Source organism: Emydura macquarii, unplaced genomic scaffold (assembly GCF_026122565.2).
Source record: "Emydura macquarii macquarii isolate MOO-44397 ecotype Brisbane River unplaced genomic scaffold, CSIRO-AGI_Emac_v2 contig_2897, whole genome shotgun sequence".
Lineage (NCBI taxonomy): Eukaryota > Metazoa > Chordata > Testudines > Chelidae > Emydura > Emydura macquarii.
Genome location: NW_027133034.1, coordinates 3,996,049 through 4,018,438, shown reverse-complemented (window position 1 = coordinate 4,018,438; position 22,390 = coordinate 3,996,049). Strand labels below are relative to the sequence as shown.

General features: G+C 40.3%; 1 protein-coding gene across 1 annotated transcript in view; it reads right to left on the bottom strand.

Moving 5' to 3' along the window:
- Window positions 1-255: 255 nt before the first annotated feature.
- TMC1 (transmembrane channel like 1) overlaps window positions 256-22,390 on the bottom strand; it is a 71,070-nt gene continuing 48,935 nt past the window's right edge. Inside the window, exons 12-20 of the mRNA XM_067568565.1 lie at window positions 19,109-19,288; window positions 18,200-18,352; window positions 16,552-16,680; window positions 12,578-12,645; window positions 7,663-7,902; window positions 3,826-3,951; window positions 2,004-2,082; window positions 1,778-1,901; window positions 256-758 (exon numbers count right to left, since the gene is read on the bottom strand). Of these exons, the coding sequence (XP_067424666.1) occupies window positions 475-758; window positions 1,778-1,901; window positions 2,004-2,082; window positions 3,826-3,951; window positions 7,663-7,902; window positions 12,578-12,645; window positions 16,552-16,680; window positions 18,200-18,352; window positions 19,109-19,288 (1,383 nt within the window). The 3' untranslated portion in view covers window positions 256-474. The remainder of the gene's footprint in view (window positions 759-1,777; window positions 1,902-2,003; window positions 2,083-3,825; window positions 3,952-7,662; window positions 7,903-12,577; window positions 12,646-16,551; window positions 16,681-18,199; window positions 18,353-19,108; window positions 19,289-22,390) is intronic.

Below are 22,390 nucleotides of genomic sequence, written 5' to 3'. Positions count from 1 at the left end.
TTGAAAGGCAGACATATGTTTCCACTGTAAACTAAGCAGGTGAGTCTCTGCAGAGGGCCACCACAAGCTGTGTGCAATTACCTGTGGTTTTTAAAGTAAATGAAGTAAGTAACAAGGAGATGCTACAGAAACACTTTGAGAAACTTAAGGCAAGAATAAATTAACACTTTCATTATTAGCATAAACATTTACATGTTTAGAAACACTGTGACACAGATTACACCATATATCTTTCCAAGAGGTTGAAATTAACAAGCAGACAAATGGGGTGGTTTCTGTTCAATGTGGGTACTGAAGCCCCCACTCCTGAAAATATTTATGCACACTGAGCAGCTTCATGCCCATGAGGAGTCCCATTGAAATCAGTGGGACACCTCACATGTTGACTGGGTCAGGGCCATTTTTTTTCCTCCAGCATTGTACCATATAATCCTGTTGCTCACTTTTACTAGTGGAAAGCATGGAACAGCTTTATTATCTATAGTTAGGAGTGCCTCTTGGCATTCTTGGGTGTCCTCCAGGATAACTTTCAAAGCATGGATTTCGGGGGAGGTAACTGGGCATGCCATACCCTCTTGGCACTGGTGGTCGAGTCACAGCTATGTGTGGGGGCGGACCAAGGCTTCCTCCCCTGCCATGTGAGAAATAATGAGCATTTGGGCCAGGGCTGTGCTGCTGGGACTGCTGAGAGAGGTTTGTTTCCGGTTGGTGGCTTGGCTTTTTCTTAGACTCTTTTTCTCCTCGTCCTTTCTGGGTACCTAAAATGTATTTAGAGAACCAAATTGAACCATAGAACAGAGATTGCCTGTTAGAGAGGGGCTGGGACATGTCAACCACAGACTAGGAGCAACAGCAGGCTCAGCGCTTACCCTGCCAACACCATCTCTAAGATTGGGGTTAAGGGGAGTGGGCCAGTAGCTTCCCCTGAAGCTTTCCAAACAGCTCTTCCCCTTCCCCAAGACATCGAGCAGGGAAAACAGAAGCCCTCCGCCTTACAGAAGGCAACACCAAGTGGAGTTGGTTTCTAAGTCTACCGGGGGGGGTGAGAGAGATGGCAAAAGTCAGCAATTTCATTATAAAAGTAGCCAATTTCAGTGGGGTGCACTTGGAATTCCGGGGATGGCGCTTCCCAACAGAGCTCTGCTGATGGGCCTCATTCCTGACCTACAACCTCCCTGCTATGCCAGCCCTGATTTCTCCTGGTGCCAAATGGTGTTCTTGTTTTGTGTCATGCACAATGAGGACAGTACTGCCTGAGTACAGAGGGGAGCGCGCACCGCACCCTCTTTAAGGCAGGTAGAGCTGCCACATACACAGCCCGGGACCACATGAAGGAGGAAGTTTGTCTGACTGAGCCAGAATTCCTCCTGAGGATTCCTACTATATCATGTTCTCCCCCCACCCCTCCCCATGCATCCCCTCCAGGAGGAGCCTGGGCTTAAAAGCTACAAGCTGGCCTCAATATTCCAGTATAAAAATGAGTATAGTATTCTGCAGTAAGACTTCAGTCTAGCAAAACATTCAGGCACATGCTTAGGTTTGAAGCATGTGAATAGTCCCACTAACATTAAGAACCTGCTTAAATGCTTTGCTGGACTGGGGCCAAACAGTCCAAAGTACTACAACTTGCAGCTTGTGACTACTGGAGGGTCCTGGATTGTTATTGAAGGACAGTAGTATTGTCCCTCTCAGGATGTCACTGTACAGTAAGTAGAGAAGTTGAGACAGTGTAGAGGGATGGTAGCAAATATACAGACAGCTTGAAAGCGGTCGGCACCTTGATCTGCTGTGGAGTCTTGTTTACTTCCTTGCTGTTTGGGTTTGGTCCCAAGGGGGTTTTCGTCTATCTCCCGTGATTGTTGAGCTTTTTGTTTGTTTCTTTTTTTGTTTTCCTCAGCTTGCTGGCCAAAGGGGAGAGAGGGAGTTACTTTAATTATTCACATTTCTCTCCTGTTTAACAATAATAAAAAGTTACATTTCTACACTTTTTGTAACATCCTTACACTTTGTAGCTTCTTTTTGAGATCCAAGTTAGCTGCCTTGTAGGATTTGGATGTAGCATTCAGATAATAGATACTCAAGCTAAATTTTAAAAGAAAAGGAATATATTTTGTTAGATAACAATTGTAAAACTAACACAATTCTTAATAAATCTAAATAACAATAAATAGGTTGTCCTTATCCTATAATGTGGTAATCTGAGGAGTGGCTTTTACTCCAATACCTTGTCTTGTTAATACTAGCATTTTGACAGTTCAGTTGTGTGCTTCCTCACATGAGAGAGTACATCTTCACTTGAGATCCCAGAACAACCCAAGCAAAAAATTCACTTTCCCTATTTCAGAACCCTCCATTCAGTTGTTTTGGAGTTATGGATGAACAGCTGTGTGGAACTGCCTCCATAACATGGCTGACTTGTAAGAGCTGTATAATATTTTTAAAATGAGTAAATGTTTATAAAATCCTTTAAACTCGCACAAAAATAGGCAAATTCGAGTGCTATAGTGACAGTGAAAACAACGAGCAAAACCATGGAAAGCAGTTGAGCTTTGTTCTAAATTATAATATTCATCAAGCAAACAATCACGACTACATGGCATAATTTTCTTTTTAAAATGTATTGTGCATTTTGGAGATAATTTCTTAACACATTTTTCACCTTATTCTCACCTAATGAAACTCTAACCAGAGATCCAGCTATGTGATGTCTTCACTATGTCATGCTTGTGGTTGAAATAAGTGATTAATCTTCTCCCTATTTTGTTGTCTCTGATTTGCCTTGACTTGTCTTTGTTTTGAGCCAGATTCCCCTATTGCACATTATTAGTAGTTCTCCTTGAAATCAGTGAGTGCTACCCATATCCTTCAGTGGAGACTTTCTATATGATGTAGTACGATTGTAATCAAGTCTTTGCTAAATTTCATCTCAAAATTGCATTCTGCCTGTGTCCGTTCCTTCTGCAGTTTCTATTACACTGTTTTTCACTTCCTGTTCTAAAATATTTAGCAGTGTAACTGTGCAATGTTAAATCATGACTGAGTTTACCCACGAAGTAGCTGCACTTTTGTGCGTGCTAAGTGATCCCATATGTTTATGTATTAACTTTGTAAAGTCCTTTGGGAAGAAAGGTACCAGGATAATTATTCTTGTTCAGGACTGATTTATGGCTAAACATCCATTCCTAGTTCAAAGCCTCAGAAAGCTGGCTTTGGACAGGGAACTTATAGTACAAGGGGGAAGCAATTGGATTACTGCACACCTCTTACACTGGAGTTTTAGCCAAAGAAACTAGATTGGAAGCTCCCTATGTGGCTTCTCTGATACATGCCTCCAACTCTCACCCCTTGCCCAGTTTAGTAAAATCATAGTCGTTCTGCTGCTTTTCAGGCCTCTTTATTATTACGGAAAACCCCAGATGCCCAGGAACAGGCTTTCTAAAAAGAAAGCTCTGTATCAGGGGAATACACTGAGAGTTCATTACTAAACACGCTAAGTTTTATGATGTGCAGTTCTCACTGCACTTTGGACCCATGTTGGTTGGTTGGTTGGTTGTTGCATCTTAATTTTTGGCACTGTGGTAACAAAACAACAAAAAATAAGCCATTGAACAAAGAGAGATTGGGAAGCCTGCCCTCTGTGCAACTACACACTAATTCTGATCAAGCAAAAGGCTCATGAATTCAAGTCCCTCAACACAAGGCAATTAGTGTTGAACCTGATTATGTTTCCAGTGGACACCTAGGGTTGTGGAGGCTTGAAATGAAAGGAACTGGGTAGAGATTCACATAAGAAATTTTTTATCTGAGTTAAGATATTGTACATACACCATAAGCAAAATGAAGGGCAGGATCAGTCCAGGATTAGAAGCATAACTAAATACTTTCCCAAACCAGGAAGGGAAGTCATTCTCCAAGGTTTCTGAAATGACCTCAAACATTCTGGTTTTCCCACTGTTAAAAACAAAAATTAACACTGTATTACATATCCTGCCAATGCCAGTGTAGCATTGTGTATCAATCTACAACGTGATTATAGCTGACCAAGACTGGAGCCAAGAATAAGTTGTTGTAGTTCACATTATTTAAATGCTCTTTACTGAGTCAATTTTCAGGAAAAATATATACCTTTTAAAGCATGTTAATAGATTAGGACAGTACTGAAAAAGCTAAAACTGGTAGTTTGTTCACTCAACTTGATTCTTGGGGGAGGGCGAAGGGAAGGGAGAGAATCTTACTGAAGCTGTTCTAGTATACGTAATCCTAAATTACACATGTTCTGGAATTGCAGTTACACAGACCAGTCCCCAGATGTCACCCTCTATGTCTTCTCTAATCTGAATTACTAAATGAAAATTGGTTATCAGCATCACCAGCTTTATCAGTTCTGTGAAATCCAATGTTTCGTGTCTCACCAGATTTGCTGGCATTTCTTGCATTTCTCCCAACAGTGATTGTGAGTGTTACACTCTACTGGAAAACGTCTCCTGAATGATTTACCTATACCCAAAGGAACTTTTAGAGATAAGACGTCGAGACTTCTGTGCTTTAGAAGATGCACTGCGATCACTTTACTCATGGCATTAATGTATATTTTTCAAGTCCAGAATGTCCATTTTACTGCTTTTCTCCTTTTACTCCATTAACACATTTTTGCAAGCAGGTATCAAAGACTTAAATGTTTTAAAATCTGAATGTCATGTCTATTGCTTTCTTACTAGTGTAATATATCACACTACACAGCAAACAGATGCTGAAGATTTCTCCCCTGATATTCTACTTTTGTAATGCACAGGGTGACAAATAGTGGTGTGGGATCAGATTGTCCTTGGATAGGCAAGTGTCCTCATAGCTATACCCCCTCTGCTGTTAGGCCTGCCTTCCCCTGTAAGTAGATATCTTTTTCAAAAGCAACTCATGATTATGGCTGCAAAGGGGCCAGATTTTCAAAAGAGTTGATGTTCAGCACTTTCTGAAAATTCCCTTTCAGATGTTCAAGCTGGGCCACAAAAAGTGAGGTGCTCACAAGTACTAGTCCTTTTTGAAAATGTAGGCCACATTGTCTCGGATGTTATAAGAATGGCCATACTGGCTCAGACCAAGGGTGCATCTAGCCCAGTATCCTGTGTTCTGACAGTGGCCAATGCTAGGTGCTTCAGAGGAAATGAACAGAACAGGTAATCATCAAATGATCTATCCCCTCTCACCCATTCCCAGATGCTGGCAGAGGCTAAAGACACTTCAGAGCATGATTCTGCACCCATGCTAATCCTGGCTAATAGTCATTAATAGACCTATCCTCCATGAATTTATCTAATTCTTCTTTGAACCCTGATATAGTCTTAGCCTTCACAACCTCCTCTGGCAAAGTGTTCTACAGGTTGACTGTGCATTCTGTGAAGAAATACTTCCTTTTGTTCGTTTTAAACCTGCTGCCTATTAATTTCATTTGGTGACCCCCAGTTTGTGTTATGAGGAGGAGTAAATAACACTACCTTATTTACTTTCTCCACGCCAGTCATGATTTTATAGAATCATAGAAGATTAGAGTTGGAAGGGACCTCAGGAGGTCATCTAGTCTAACCCCCTGCTCAAAGCAGAACTAACCTCAGCTAAATCATCCCAGCCAGGGCTTTGTCAAGCCACAGCTTAAAAACCTCTAAAGATGGAGATTCCACCACTTCCCTAGGTAATCCATTCCAGTGCTTCACCACCCTCCTAGTGAATTTTTTTTTTCCTAATATCCAACCTAGGCCTCCCCTACTGCAACTTGAGACCATTGCTCCTTGTTCTGTCATCTACTACCACTGAGAACAGCCTAGCTCTATCCTCCCTGGAATCCCTGTTCAGGTAGTTAAAGGCTGCTATCAAATCCCCCTCATTCTTCTCATTTGCAGACTAAACAAGCCTAGTTCCTTCAACCTCTCCTCATAAGTCTTATGCTCCAGCCCCCTAATCATTTTTGTTGCCCTCCTCTGGACTCTCTCCAACTTGTCCACATCCTTTTTGTGGTGGGGGGCCCAAAACTGGACACAATACTCTAACTAGGATAGACCTCTATCCTACCCCCTTCGTCATCTTTTCCAAGCTGAAAAGTCCCAGTCTTATGAATCTCTCCTCATATGGAAGCTGTTCCATACTCCTAATCATTTTAGTTGCCCTTTTCTGTACCGTTTCCAATTCCAATACATCTTTTTTGAGATGAGGTGAGCAGATCTGCACGCAGTATTCAAGATGTTGGCATACCATACATTTATATAGAGGCAATATAATATTTTCTGTTGTCTTATCTATTCATTTCCTAATGATTCCCAACGTTCTGTTAGCTCTTTTGACTGCTGCTGCACATTGAGTGAATGTTTTCAGAGAACCATCCTCAATGACTCCAAGATCTTTCTTGAGTGGTAACAGCTAATTTAGACCCCATTATTTTATATGTATAGTTGGGATTATGTTTTCCAATGTGCATTACTTTGCACTGATCAACATTTTTATTTCATCTGCCATTTTGTTGCCTAATCACCCAGTTTTGTGAGATCCCTTTGTAACTCTTCAGTCTGCTTTGGACTTAACTATCTTGAGTAGTTTTGTATCATCTGAAAATTTTGCCACCTTACTGTTTACCCCTTTTTCAGATCATTTATGAATATGTTGAACAGTACTGGGGCCACCACTACTTACCTCTCTCCATTCTGAAAACTGACCACTACTGATCCAGGAGAGGACCTTCCCTTTTATCGCCTGACAGCTTACTTTGCTTAAGAGCCTTTGGTGAGGGACCGTGTCAAAAGCTCTCTGAAAGTCTAAGTACACTATGTCCATTGGGTCACCCTTGTCCACATTCTTGTTGACCACCTCAAAGAATTCTAATAGACTGGTGAGGCATGATTTCCCTTTACAAAAACCATGTTGACTCTTCCCCAGCAAATTGTGTTCATGTGTCTGATTCTGTTGTTTACTATAGTTTCAACCAATTTGCCTGGTACTGAAGTTAGGCTTACCTAACAGAATATTGTTTATACTTATCTCAATCTGCATAGATTTACATACAATTGCTGTCAACATGCACACCCTTTCTTTCCATTATTCCTGAGAACTTCAGAGGATGACTCCCAGGACCAGAAATATATTATAATAGTGCTACTGAATCTAATTCCTTGAAGTACTGAAGAGTCACAGAAATTTTAGATGAAAAAGCCCAGTTAGGTCATCTAGCCCCCCCCTCTGCTACTGCTAGATCCCTTCCTGCAGTATGCTTCCTAGTGCTTGCTACAGCCTAGTTCTAAACGTTCTGTCTCCCAAGCAATGAGTCTATACCACACTTTAACAGATGATCTCAAGCACGTAGAGCATGTATCTCTAACAGAATGGTTCTCTGTTCCCTACACGTTTCAGACTTGATCACACTTGTAAGAAACTTTTTATTTAAAAAGAAAATTTCTATCCTACCAGTTAGTGAACCACTTTTTAAATAGTTAATCGTGGCTCTAGGGTTTGATTCAACTTCAAAGATTATGGTCCTATGCACCAGTAAAATAAGTGTCATTTATAAAGTGCCAGCACCTAGTAAGGAATTGGGTTTTGTTATCATGTCATTCACTGTGCAGTAGTCATACAGTGAGACCCTATCAGTTAATAACGAGATGGATGTAAAATCTGAAAGACCTGAATGGGCCGCAGTCAAAAGATGGTGGGATAGAGACAATGGTGTACACAGCAGGGAGAGTGGAGAGGAAGAGAATAAAAAGCAGCATGGCCATGTAGAAGTTATTGGATCTAGAGGCTTTAAAGACCCTCTCATGGGGGACATTGCAGCACATCACAGCCCAGCACTGCAGATACATCGAGGTGTGGAGACGGAACACGTTGATAGCTGGCAGACATGGGGCGTAAAAAGAACCCATCCTAGAAACAAACAAACAGTCCTCTGTAAAACTCTGCAGCGTTAGATGCACTGTAACCTTTCACCCTTCCTGAGCTTTCATATCCCCTTGTTTTACAGCCCCACACACTGCACTCCTTTTTGTAGCTTATGAAACCTTGTTTAACCTCCTTTTATTGGTCTTGGCTCTGCTCCTCCCGTTGACTTCATGGCATGTGGATAAAATACTCTTTAAATCATCTCTTTCCAAGTCTCAAGACTCCCTCCCCTTGTTTTCTCCAAATGAATTTTAACCATCCACTCAGAAAAATGTTGATTTTTCTCCTCTCCCCCCTTTCACTTTCTTCTTTAAATGGTTCTTTCACTTTCAAATCTGTTCAGCTAGATTGGGATTGTCTATTCTACAAATGAATGACAAACATTATACCCCATAATTTCTTACAGGCTCTGATTGTTTGTTTTATCATAATCCGGACTAGTTTTAATTTAATTGACTTTTTTTCTTAAAGATATTTTTGCTGTCTCCTAAGCTGACATTTTATTTCACTTATTCTGTTACCATGATGTGACTGAGAGCACCCCAGTTTTCACACACTACACATTACTGTAATAATCTTAGTGCAAAATATGCCTTGTCAGGTATCATTTAAAGACTAATAACACATTGATCATTAATATTCTTGTGTAGTAAGAGTTATGAACATAAACTTGAAATTATGACTACAATCTGTTTACCAGACAAGTCTGGGCAAACTGGTTTCCCAAAGGCAAAAAAGACAAGCTGATGACTCTAGCCAGGTGTCATCAAAGTTGATTGGCAATCACCTGTCCAGTGGCTGTTCTTTGAAGGGGGATATGAACAGATCAATCAGCATTTTAGCATATAACAGCATGGAACCTCTTTCTCCATGAGACTCTGTGTCTCCTTCCTCACACTTGGAATGAATGTTATATAGGGGTAACCCTCAGGAAAATGCATTTCAAAGGGTGACTGGACTACACAAGTGAGTGGCAAAAGCACTCCAGGTTTGTTCGTGCACGCGCTCTCTCTCTCTCTCACCCCCTCAAAGATGACAAAGGAATCAGCCCTTTAACTTTGAGGGGAGATCCTGACCTGAGAATTTAGTCAGCCCAGTTGCTGGGAACAGATGATAACGACTTTTACCATGAACCAAGTCTAGCTTGTCAAGTGTTAGCTACTAGAAAGTGTCGTCTTTATTTTTCTTGTAACCATTTCTGACTTTACCTTGTACTTGTACTCAATTAAAACCTATCTCTTTGTAGATAAATACATTTGTTTTATTTTTAATCTAAACTAATCCACTGTTATGTTTAAAGTGAACTGTTTGGTAACTTTGGTTAAAGTAGCAAACTGTGGAATATTGACCTTTTACAGGAGCAACAAACCTTTAATATCTGAACTTTCCAGGAAAGGGCTGGACAGTGCAGAACACATGTTTTGGGGAAAATCCAGGACTGGGAATGTGATGGTGTCACCCTGCAAGTAGCACCCAAGGCTGGTGGAAGCCAGAGTGTGACTGGAGCGTTGCTGACAGGTTGCTGGACCGGAGATGCAGCTTTACATGGACACTCAGGGTGTGACCTGCATGCTGCTAGGCTGTTTGTGAGCAGTCCAGGTTGGGAGCTACAACAGCAAAACACTGTGAGGCACCCAAGGTTTCAGGGCAGGCAGGAACACAATCCTTCACTGGCCTGGATTGCACCCCAGAATGTGACACATGGTTATTTAGTGCTTGATTCTAATTAGGTACCTAGTAATTCTAATAAATGTTAGTTCATTATTTATAACTACATGTTTATGACTTTGAAACACTGGTCATTCATGTTCTTTGGCCTGACCTCACTCTTCTTGTCCCTCTGATTGAAGAGCTAATTCTGTTTATCAGTGTCACTCTGTGGATGGGACTCAAAAGACTTGGTTCTATTTCCAGCTCTGCCATTGACCCACTAAGTGACCTTAAGCAAGTCACATCCCCTCTCTGTGCCTCAGTTTCTCTATGTGTAAAATTGGGATAATGGTATTTCCCTCTGTGGAGTGCACCTGGAGATCTGTGGATGAAAATTGCGATACAAGATCTAGTTATAACTATTATATTGTAATTTTCTCCTTCTTTTTCATCTCTTCTTAACGGAAGACTCTGCTAGCCCTTCGCTGAGGGCACATACTATATATTATGGCCCTGATCCTACTCTTATCAAAATCAGTTGCAAAACTTTCATTGACTCCAGTCAGTTGAGGATTAAGCTAATTTGTGTCCATTATCATTTTAGGTACAATTTTTGAAGCAATGCAGAATAAATTTTGCAGATGACTCATTAATATGCAAATTTATATGAGAAGGCTTACATCCCATTCACTTTGCATAACAGACTGCTTTTCTGTAAAGAGAGAGAGGAATCTCCCTGGATACACACACACACGCGCGCCTCTCAATTCCTCTCCAAACACAGATAGACCCATCCCACACCTAAAACTCTTGTCACTACAGTTCAAATGAGTACGTGTGTGTGCAGCTTAAAGTAAGAGAAATCATTCTAGAAATATATAACTACTAATTATATATTTTAAAACTTTAAATAAAATTGTTTTATTGCTTTCATTTTTATTCTATCTCTTAGTTTCACTTGATGATCAAATGTTTGTTACAAATGAAAAACACTAAAAAAAATAGTTAAAGTTCACTGCTTGATATAAGCAACATGGGTCTCACTCCTGTAGTATGTGGCAGGCAGGAGGACTACCGGTTTCCCACATTGGGGACCACGCTATATTGTATATGTATGTGAATAAGGTAATAAATGTATATGAGAGCAATCAAAAATAAACCCAGTCTGCTCCCTAAAGCCACCTCCCAACTTCTCTCAACCAGAGGCCGACTTCCAATCCCTTCCCATCCTGCATTTTATACTGCAGCTTATCATCTTGATGAACAGCAGAGTGAGTGCAGCAGAAATGTTAAGTAGGATGTCAGTTACTGCCGCCTTTATGAATAGACCATAATATGCTGTTTTAGAAGCTAATTTTTTGGTGTAACCTTGAGTACATGTAAACATACAGTGTATGTCTGCTTGGAAAGCACCCATCTGGCCCTGAGGATTTTCATGTAGCCAGGGCCAAATTTACCAACAGGGCCATATCTCTGTGGTCCTGTGATGTGAGCGATAAACAGACTGGCTGCAGCATGAGGCCGCTCCTCAAGGCCCGTATTAGATACGTAGGCAGCTAGATACACAGGAGCTTTGCTGTGAGTACTGGGGGCTGTCCACTTCTCTTGGTAGCCAGGAAAGGAGACATCCCCAGCTGTTGTCACTGCTATCTGGATAGTCAGAGGAAGACAAAACCACCAGAATGCACTAGAGCAGCAGTTCTCAACCTTTTTTTCCCGAGTACCACACGGGGAAAAAAAGGGGTGGGGGGGACTTTCGGCGGCGGCGGGTTACATGGGAGGGAACAATGCCCTCCGCCGAAACCCTTCTGCCATTTGCCCCTTTTCGGCGGCAGGGTTTCCCGGGGGTGGGTGGGTGGGCACTTCCGGAGGCGGATTCGGCGGCGCGCTACGGCTCGCATACCACCCAGCCTTCTGCGAAGTACCACCGGTGGGGTTGAGAACCGCTGCACTAGAGACTTGGGGCCTATGAGTCTGATGCTACTCTCACTTGCACCAGTATAGAAGCTGAAGTCCAATTAAGTTAAATCAGAATAAAAATACTGTCGGTTAGATCATAATCGGTCCCTGTCTTCACAAGTGAGGGCTGAGAGGCATGCCCAGTAGTACTTGTTTGTACTATAAACCTGTAAGAAATTATGGGATATAATGTCTTGTCGTTCATTTGTAGAATAGACAATCCCAATCTACTTCAGTGGATTTGAAAATGAAAGAAGCATTTAAAGAAGAAAGTGAAAGGGGGGAAATCAATCAGTGCTATCCCAATAATGGAGAGAGGGATCATTCCTGAGCGATGTAAGTCACTCCACAAAGGGACTTTGCATGCTGCCCCGGTGCTCCGAACACCTACCAGCCCAGTTCATGAAGCCCAGAAATGGATATCAAACTCATATCTGTCGTATAGCAAAGCTGAGCGCTACCAGTAGGTGATCCGTTAGTTGACAGTGGCAGGTTTATTTATATATTTATTTAGTGTTTATCTCTGGCATTTTTTCATAGGATACTGGGGTAAGGAAACAGCTTTTTCGCTCAAATTCTTTGTGCCACACTCCTCATACATGGTTAATTTTCAATATAAAACCACATATCAGAGCACCCAGAATGTTTCAGCAGCTTTGCACGCTCTGACAATGTGCAGCAGCTATAAACCTGGCTTTACAGCTGCTTTGTATCACCAGAGCACTGCAAAAGATAGCAGAATATACTCGTGAATCTGGCCTCAGAACCTTAGCTGGGGCTGCCTCACCTCTGTTACCCTAATTCTATGCTGATTTAAGTCCATTGATTTCAGAGTACCCAGTTTGATCTCTATTGAACTACATCTGCATACAGCAAAACTGCAGTAATGCAGTGGTGAATCCAGCCCAGCATTTCAGAAATGACAGATATGTGAATTCCTGTGTTTCATGCTGGATTTCACAGGCTATGTGAAAAACTTCACACAGCCCTGCTGGCTAAACTAGTATACAACCATAATGTTAATACCATAAATGTTCTCTGCCACACCTACCAGATCATGCCTTGGTTAAAGATCAGTCCCAGTACGTTTCCACTTATATCAAACTCTGAATAGGAAGGCTGCAAGAAAACACACAAATCTTCCATTAGACTTGCAGAAAAAGTTTTAAAGTGGGGAGCAGATTAAAACTGTCATCTACAATAGTAGCAACATACTGGCAATGTCTGCTGAAGACTCTTCTGTCGCATATTAACAATGATTCATGAAACAAACAAGTATGACTCAAGACCAATGTGCTGCCTTCAGTACAGCCTGCAATATTCATTATAAATCTTATTGAGCTCTTTGAGGAGGTGAAGGTACTACTGGAGAGTACAAAGAATTCCATTCTTACAGAATAGGCTTTGAACTTTCAAAACTTTCAAAACAATGGTTCATAGAGTCTAATGCCAGAAGAAACCGTTGAGATTATTTAGTCTGACCTTCTGTATAAAAGAGGCCTAAGGATTTCCCTGTTTAAACTAGAGGACAAATTTTTAGGGGGGAAAAAAACATTACATTATCCAGTGATGGAGAATCCACCACAACCATTTTAATTGTTTCAATTAACATTTGCTAATTCACATCACTGTTAAAAATATATATCTTATTTCTAACCTGAATTTGTCTAGCTCCAGCTTCCAGCCATTAATCTTCCTATACATTTGACTGTTACATTGAAGAGTCCTCTATTATCAATTTTTTCCCATGTAAGCAATTAGACTTTTAACCTTTTCTTTGATAAGCTAAATAAATTGAGATCCTTAAGTCTATTACTAGAGGGCATGTTTTCCAATTCTTTAATCATTCTCATGGCTCTTCTCTAAACTCTTTCCAATTTATCAACATCCTCCTTGAATGGTGTATTCCAGAATGGGACATAGTATTCCAGTACTCTGTGCATGTATCACGTATAAATACATACATAAGGAATGTATGTGTGCATGTGTGTGTTTGTATTAAAGCTAGAGAAAATGGGAGGGCAGGAAAGGGAAGATTGTTCTGGAAAAGGTTGCACAGGCAACGTTAGGAAACACTGTAATTAACCTGTGTACTTGACTTTGCAACCTTAATGGTCTTTTAACATAGCTTTTTGTATGAAATATACATGTCTATATATAGTTTTGTGATATGTATGTTGTAAGTAAAATGGATTTTAGTGTACTTCATACAATAGCAACAAAACCATCAATTAAGTTCTATTTTCTGAAGCTTTATTACTGACGATGATGGAAGAGGCAGAATGAACACAGCTTGATTATTATTATTATTTTAAATTAAACATTGTCAACAGTGGGAAAATCTGGGGCAGATTTACCAGGAAATTCTGGCTGCTTTGTGCGCTCCACCAATGTAAAGCAGCTGTAAACCTGGTTTCATTGGCTTGGATTTCAGCTGCTTACATTACAGGGCAGCACAAGGTATCTAGGTTGCACTGGTGAACCCGGACCCTTAACTTTTGACTTGTAAACTGAGCAAATCTCTTAAATAAATGTGACCCTGCATTATCCATAGCTGGTTCATTTAGCTTCATCAACCAGCAAATGCATTAGTGGCACTTAATTAATAACAAAAATAAGGAATCCACTTACTCCCAAGGAAACATTCCATAGTTTTAATTAACACCATTTTATCTGAGCATCCCATTTGCTGGTTGCCCCAGGATGACTGACAATGTATGTTCCCAAGGGAGCAATCAAGAGTGTGTGACTGTATCCTGTCAAAGTGTAGCTGTGCATGGCTGGCCTGCTCAAGCGTAAAAGACATGAGACCTAGTATTGCTCTTTTAGTCCACGCACTTAATTAGAGCTCGTGTCCATCCACGCTATACCTGATTGATTTATTTGTTGTTCTGTTTCCATGCTCGAAGGTAACTAAGAGCAATAGGGAAGTGAAATATGGGCAGCGGTATGAATACTAACTGGAGAAACTGAAATGCCAGCTGGCTTCATAGAACTCCTGATTCAAGCACAAAAGCTAGAAACTAAGACCAGCCAGTTTAATACTTCACACCCACGTGAATAAGATAGTGTTTATGCTATCTTTTATGAGTCAGGGAAAGAAGGAGGAGGAGTGTTGCCTGAATAGCTGGGTCCAGAGGGATGATCTCTTTGTAGGATGTAATGCCTCCAGGGCACTGGACGGCCCACAATGAGCAATAGGACTTGCTTCAAGTTTAGGGCCATTCAGCAATGTACTGAAACATATGCCATTTTTAAATGTGAGTCGCCCATTGACTTTAGTAAGACTATTCCCATGCTTAAAGTAACAGTTTGGTGAAAACCTACATCACCTCATTATCACTTGCTCTGAAACAGTACCACAGGAATCTGGGTCAGGATTATATTTTGGGGTAATGATGGTGAGCTAACAAGTGACACTTACTACTGTTTGCCTTTGGCCAGGATTGAGAAACTACCAGAAAGCAAATTGGCATTTCCCCCCCGTCTTTTTCCTAAAGTCATCAATGACATTAGCATTTTCTGCAGAGAATGATAAAGGAGTTCCTGTCACTCTGGTTCAGGGACTGTGACTATGATCCATGCAGTAAGACTTAGAAAGTGTCTGCTCCCATGGCCTTTGGTACCAGCAACATGCAAATGATCCTCAGCTCTATATTTCCTTCACATCAAACTGTGACACCACCCACCATTCCCAGAGCTTCAACTAAATAGCTCCATTTGTCAGGGATGCTAGTGTTAACAGTGTTAAGGCTGAAACTTGCCAAAACAGAGGGCTTTCTCCATGGCTTGCTCATAGCTATAGAACTCTTCCACCAAAAACTAGAATGACAACACATCCTAATCACCTTGCACTAGCTTTCCTGAGTAATAACCCTACCGAAAGGCTCTGTGTCCTGAAGATAGCTCCTAATACAATTAATAATTCATGCACACGTCCATGGCACAATATGGAGAGAGAGGAATGGAGGAGGAAAGAAAGGAGAGTACAGTTTTACACACTGATTGTCTGCACTCTATTTATTGTGTTGCTTGTTAAATAATACCAGGATGGATGCTTTAGAAATACCAAGAAATTAACGGTGCAAGGGAACACCATTTACACTTAGTACTTGTTTATAGTAGGAGTCCTTTTCTGCTATAGTTATACCTGTGTACTATACCAGCAAAGCACTCCATTCATATCAGCAAAGCTGTGCTTTTACCAGTAAACCCTTCGCTGAGCAAAACTAACTATACTGGTAAAAGCACAGTTTTGCTGGTATAACAGCCTCTAGTGTAGATTGCAGGTCCATCTAGTCAGTCTGAGATCACACTTCATCACACCCCTGACAGACATACCTATGCCTGCAGAAGTCTGTATAGAAGACATAGGCTTAAGTTTACATCAAGTTCCACTTTGAATGCTTTCTATTGTTTGACTTGCTGATGTGGATAGTCAAACCATGGAAAACTGGCTTTAGAAAACATTCTAGAAACTAAGCATGAAATCCTGGCCCCATGGAAGTCTGAGATTTTGCCAAAGATTTAAATGAAGCCATAGAACTTCACTCTAGGTATTCCCAATCCACCTGTCACCAGATAGATTGTCACTCATCTAATCAGTTGAATGTTATGGGATCATGATTAATCTTAGTTAGAAATTGTTTTAGCTGGAACATTGTTTTAACAGACATAAAAACCAGTTCTTCTATACTTTTTTCCCCATCCCTCACTGGCTTAATCATATTAGAAACTATTTAAAGCTTTATCTAAAGCTCTCAGAAGTCGAGAGCCTTTCCAGTGATTCAGTAGGATGTGGATTAGATCCTTTAAAGTGGAACAGTATGTAAACAAAGCAAAGGAGGAAGATAAACAGAGACAAAAGGAGAGGAGAAAAGATAACGTTTAATGTTCAGGGTATTTGAAGTTGATGTGACTTGTCTTTAAACTTGGGATGCTCAGTAGGAAAATACAAATTACTACCAATATGTCAAGTGATAATCTGACAATGGAAATAAAAAAGAGCGAGGGAGAGATACTTACAAATCCATACTCCAAGTCCCAGCACCAGCAGTAATTGAAAAATCTGACAAAGACTGCTCTCAGGAAATCACCAATTAGAATTGTGATATATGTTGTCATAGTGTCAGAGATTGTCAGTCGCACAAATTCCTGTTGAAGCAATGTTTTCTTTTAAGAGAGAGTGTAGGTTGGTAATAAATAAATAATCAATATTGAGGTACATCCCCAGATGTGCGCAGCACATTTTAAAAGAGAAGAAAACTTTCTTCCCTCTTACCATCCCTACTGATCCTGGTAGTTGCCAGGGGCCAAACTGGCCCCATGTTAGAGTGTCCCAGGACTGTTGTAACATGGTGGACAACAGTCTGCTAAGTGACCACTCTACCAATTCAGATTGCCAGTCCCCACTGGCAGAAGGGCTGCAACAGTGGCATTCTTATGCGGATGAGATCCTAAGTCCCCTTTTGACCTCTGATAGTGTAAGCATTCAAAAATGTAGGGTGCACCATCATCTCTTTCCCCTCCCCAGTTCCCACAGGAGGTGGAGAGGGTGGGAGGTGTGGGAAAATCCAACATAAATGTTGCTGTCAGCCCAGATCCCTCTAAGAGGCCCCGATAGATGCTTCACCGCTTATCAGGCCTCGCTCCTAGACCCACTCTACCCTCAATTTTTGGTCCTATTATTGTAGTTTCCAGAAAGTCTGTCACTGTCTCTGATTGGTCTCAAATGCTTCTGAATTAAAACCTTTATTCCTCTGGGGCACACAACAGATTGAGTTTCACAGCTTGTAATTCTGCACCCGTGCATCCAGCAGAGAGCCTGCTAAACTGTTATTTTCTGCCAAGCTATCTGCCCCCTACTGATGACATCTCCAGTGGGCTTTTTGAGGTGGCTGTAAGATTTCCCAGTGAAAATTCCGATTTCCAGGTGGGGAAATAGTCTCTGTGACTGGAGCATCAAACACTGGGATTCAATGGAGACTTTAGTCTCAGAGAGAGAAAAAACTGGAAATTAGGAGAGGGAGGAAAAGAGACTATGGGGGATCACAGAAGCCACGTAGAACATGGATAGTTCAGATGAATAAGGATGTTCTGAACCAAACAGAACTGCTAGGTACATCCATCACTAAACTGTGCTGACTGAAACGGTCTAGTCTTAAATTCCAGCAAGTCACCTGTTGTTTTAAAAAAAGAAGAGAAAAATACTTTCTTAAATGCACAACGATGGCTATTCATGATTTTGTAACATTTGCCTTTCTGAACTACACATTCTGTATGTTTTGGTTCACTCATTTTGCTGTCGCAAATTAGTCTTGGATCATCAAAATTCCAATCAAAATGACTCCTTTCATCTTCCACGTGGTCAATCCAGCACCTTTTATGAGTGCTAAATATGATGAACATGACAGAGAGAAGGACAAGAGACTAGAAAAACAGAAGAGAAAAGAAATGTTTCCAGTCATTGCAAGCTATAGCTGATGTCTGAGGGCCACAGAGAATTCAAAAAAGGAATATATCTCTGACCATGAGCTAAGGAGTGACATGGGACCTTGTCTTCCCTGACCCCTAAGTCTTTTTCCTACTTTAGGGAAATGTCAGATGATAACAGAACTAAGGAGAGGTGGTGATGTAAAATCCTGTTGAGAGAGTCACTAATAAATTGCATTACCTGCCCTACCATTGTTTCCCAACATGGCCCTCTAGGGACGTCTGCAGGATCCACCTGTATTGGAGGAGCAGTGGCATTTTCTGATATTGTACCATTGTAGAGGCTGGCTTCCCATATTGTCATGTTATACTTCACTATCTTCTCTTCTTCCAACTAGAAACATAAATCCCAAATGTGTTTTTAATAAACAGGATGTCAACAGTATGAAATTAAGTCAGTGGTCCTCAACCTTTCCCATTCCCAGATCTTCGCCTAGAACTTCTCTCCATTATAGCTGGGCCTTCCTCCCATTTAACAACATGGGACTGGTGGAGTGATCACTACTAGAGCTGGTGGTGGGAAGCTGGGGAACATTTATCCTATCCTGTGAATATTTTTTTTTGTTGAGATTTTGAGAAAAAGTAACATCCTGAATCAGAATGAAAAGTAAAACTCTTGGGGTGGCAGAGCGGGGGGATTGCAAAATAAAAATAAAAAATAATTAAGTTTAGATCAAAATGTTTTGTTTTGATTTTGACCATTTCTTTAATTTTTACCATAATTAGCTTAAATTTCTGAACAAAAAAATCAGTTTGAACCAGAGACTCACGTTCTGAAAATGTCAAAATGAAATATTTTGACAATTTCAGAATATTTTTTTCAATTTTTTTTTTTCAATTTTTTTGAGTTGAGGAATTTTGTTTAAACCAACTTTTTCCAAAAAGTTTCAGGTTCAACAAATCAGCATTTTTCTGACTGGAAAAAAAAATTATTTTATTGAAAAATTCCTGCCCAGCTGTAGTCACAACCCTTTGTCACCTATTTGATCTCCCTGGAGGTCACAATCCCATCTTGGGATCCCTTGATTTAAGTAATTAGAAGTTTAAAAAAAAAAATCAGTGATGATAGAAGACCTCCTGGTTAGCTTGCCTTGAGATTGATTTCATCCATCAGGGCAATGATGAATGTGTATAGATTGCCCAGGAAGAGAGCAAAGATGCGCCCCAGCTGCCATCTCAGAGCTATTCGAGGGTGGTAGTTTTCCAGAGAACTGATTACATCAAATAAAGTTGGACAGAACATTCCCAACAGAGACATGACCATGTTCACCTGTAAAGAATCACACAAGAAAAAGTTAGAGACAAAACCTGGGCTTTTGCTCTTCCCCTCTCATTTTAGCTAGTATTTCACTCAGTGCACAAACAAAACTTATTGTGGGATTTCACATAAGATGTTTCTGTGGAGGGATGGAGGTGGGGGAAAATCAGCTGTAATCTACTGTAAAAGGTTAATTGGGAAATTTTTCTTAATTTCTATTTTTAAAGTTATTTATTTAACTACTAGCACTGATGGGGCCATAAAACAATAGCTACTTTATTCCAAATGGCCAAATTCTGTATCAGATCTGAAGGACTGACTCATTTCCAGTAATTTTTCATGTCAAATCCACCCCTCTTGCATGTTAAGGCTAACAGATTGCCAAAGGGGTTTGGGTTTCAACAAAAAGAGGTATTTAGAACATTGCACAACCAAATCAACTGTAGCTAGCATCTGGGCTCTTTTATGGCCCTTAAATGAGCGGTAATTTATTGATTGTCCACATTGCAGGCGCAAACCTGAGTCTGTCCTCTCCTTTCTAACTTTTGTGACTAGCATTCTGTAACTACATTAACTCCTCTAGCGAACTGTATGGAAGAGTATTGAGTTGAATGGTCCTAGAGCATAAAGATATCTGCTAACAATTTTGAAACTCAGTATGGATTATACATTCCACTGACTGAATCTAATTCCATTTGGACTCAGAAGGGGTTGGTTGCTGGAGCATGAGTGAAATAGATTTTTTTTCCTTTGTTTGATTTTTGCCATATATCTTGGGACTGCTCTGAAATTAACCTCTTCTGTGCCCACTCTTGCCAAAACTTACACAAAATGTAATACATGTACAACGTCCTAATAACAAAGGGTAAAAAGCTGAGGTTACTCTTCTGTTTGTACATATAAAGTGACACCAGAAAGGGACTTTGCAGGCAAGTAAAATTACCCCTTGCAGTTGCATATACAGAGCTTTGGTGTCTCATAGAGTTTCATCAATAGAATCAGTGTTCTGAATTGTAAGAAATAAATGGCATTTCTATTTGCTGCTTTTCTATTTTTGGATTTTAATGAGTGCTAAGTACTGGATTTTCATATTTATAGACAACCAGTAGCATATTCTATTTGGGGATAGTAGCACAGTGAACTCTCCATGAATAGCTGTTTCCTATAAATATAGAAAGGTGTTTAATTATCACTATTTAAACAACTAATTCTAACAAAAAGAAATCACACTTGTTAAAAATAACAAACAAAGTATGTAGCTGCCAATCCTTGCAGCTCCTGGTTTTATAATTGAAGAAGGCAGAATCTATTTACCACCATGTGCTATTAATTTAGCAGACGCTGGTTCTCATGTGCTTACCTATTTGGTATACCTAAATTTTATAGAAATTCTGGGTATTGGTTCTTATTGTTTTGAGTTAGTGTGAGGTGTTCTTACTTTTTATTGGTGGTGTTGCTGTTGAACAAAACAGGCATGTTGATAACAATACACTATCCAAGAGAATCTCAAAGGAAACTTTACACTTCTGAGTCAGTACTGAACCAAGGATCTAATGTCCACAGAGAGAGAGAGAAACACATGCAGACACATGCGATAGGTGGATTGGAATTACCAAATTTGTCCAGTATCCTGTCTGACAGTGTCCAGTACCCAATGCTCCAAAGGAAGGTGTAAGAAACCACCCAATAGTCAGTTACAGGATAATCTGGCACCCAGCTTAAACCCTGAAGTATGAGGATTTATATCTCTTCCAAAATTCTTTTCTTTGTAGTGTTCATTATCATAACTAGGTATTCTTGTTATTAACATAAATGTCCTGTCCCTCTTTGAATCTTGCTGAATCTGCTAACTCCAAATCTTTGCTAAATCTGACCTCCGTGTCATTCTGGGGCAATGAGTTCCACAGTCAAATTATGTATTATGTGTGGGGGGGAGAGGGGAGAGGAATATTTTCCTTCTGTCAATTTTGAATTTGCCGTTTTCAATTTCAGTAACTGTTCCCTTGTTTCTCTATGATGAGACAGGATGAATAAACAGATATTCCTGAACTTCCTCCGCTCTGCCGTTAATTATTTTATATACTTTTATCATGTCCCCCTTTATTAACCTCCTTTCTTAAGTAAAAAATCCCATTCTTTTCAATGTCTTTTCATATTGGCATTTTTCCATGCCACTAGTCACTTTTGTTCTCTTTCTCTGAACCCCCCCCCTTATTCTGCAATATCCTTTTGGATAATTGCACCCATCAATGAAATGCAGCCATTTCTGGGATGGAAGGTGTAAGTCATAAAACAATGCACAGCAACAGTATGGCTGTTCAAGTCAGAAGACGAAGAATATGGCATACAATTGAAAATGCAAGGAGAGATTGAGGTAGTTCATCAACATTTCAAAAAAAAAAAAAATTAAAAAGTGCCCTAGCTGTCTGGAACACACCAAGCTTTTCAAGCTAATTTCTTTGGTTTTGTTTTCACTTTTTTTTCATTGAAATTCATGATTTCATTACACTTTCTCCAAAACTCAAATTCAGCTACATCTAATATATGTGTATGGGGGGAGGCAGGACGCACCCTGGACATTTGCTGTGCCTCAGGATCAGATACTGAGGCTGATTCTCCCCTGCTATTCACACCAATATTATTACACTGAGGTAACTGCAGTAGTTTAAATGGAATTACACTGGCAAAACAATAGTGTAATGTAGTGGCAAATCAGGTGCTCCATTCCTAGAGGTGCACGTGCACAAGTGAATTAATCTGATACCCACCCCCTCCAATATTCATATCTGCTGGATTTTGCCAACCACTAAAACACTTCAAGGAGCAGGAAATGAATTGCAAAAGTAGCATCCACCCAGAGGAGCTGGGATTATAGGTAATCCCACTAACTAATGTGCAAATGCTAGCTCCAAACACATTCTTTCCCTCTCACTGAGAAGTCAACTACTTTGGAGAGCAACCCTTTGCATGGTACTCTAAGGCAGGGGTGTCAAACTCATTTGCTATGGCGGGCCAGATTTGAATTAAATGTACTTCAAGTGGGCCATACATACCATAAATCGAAATACTAGGCACAACCATTTTTATGTAGTATTATATTTTATTTGCTAGATA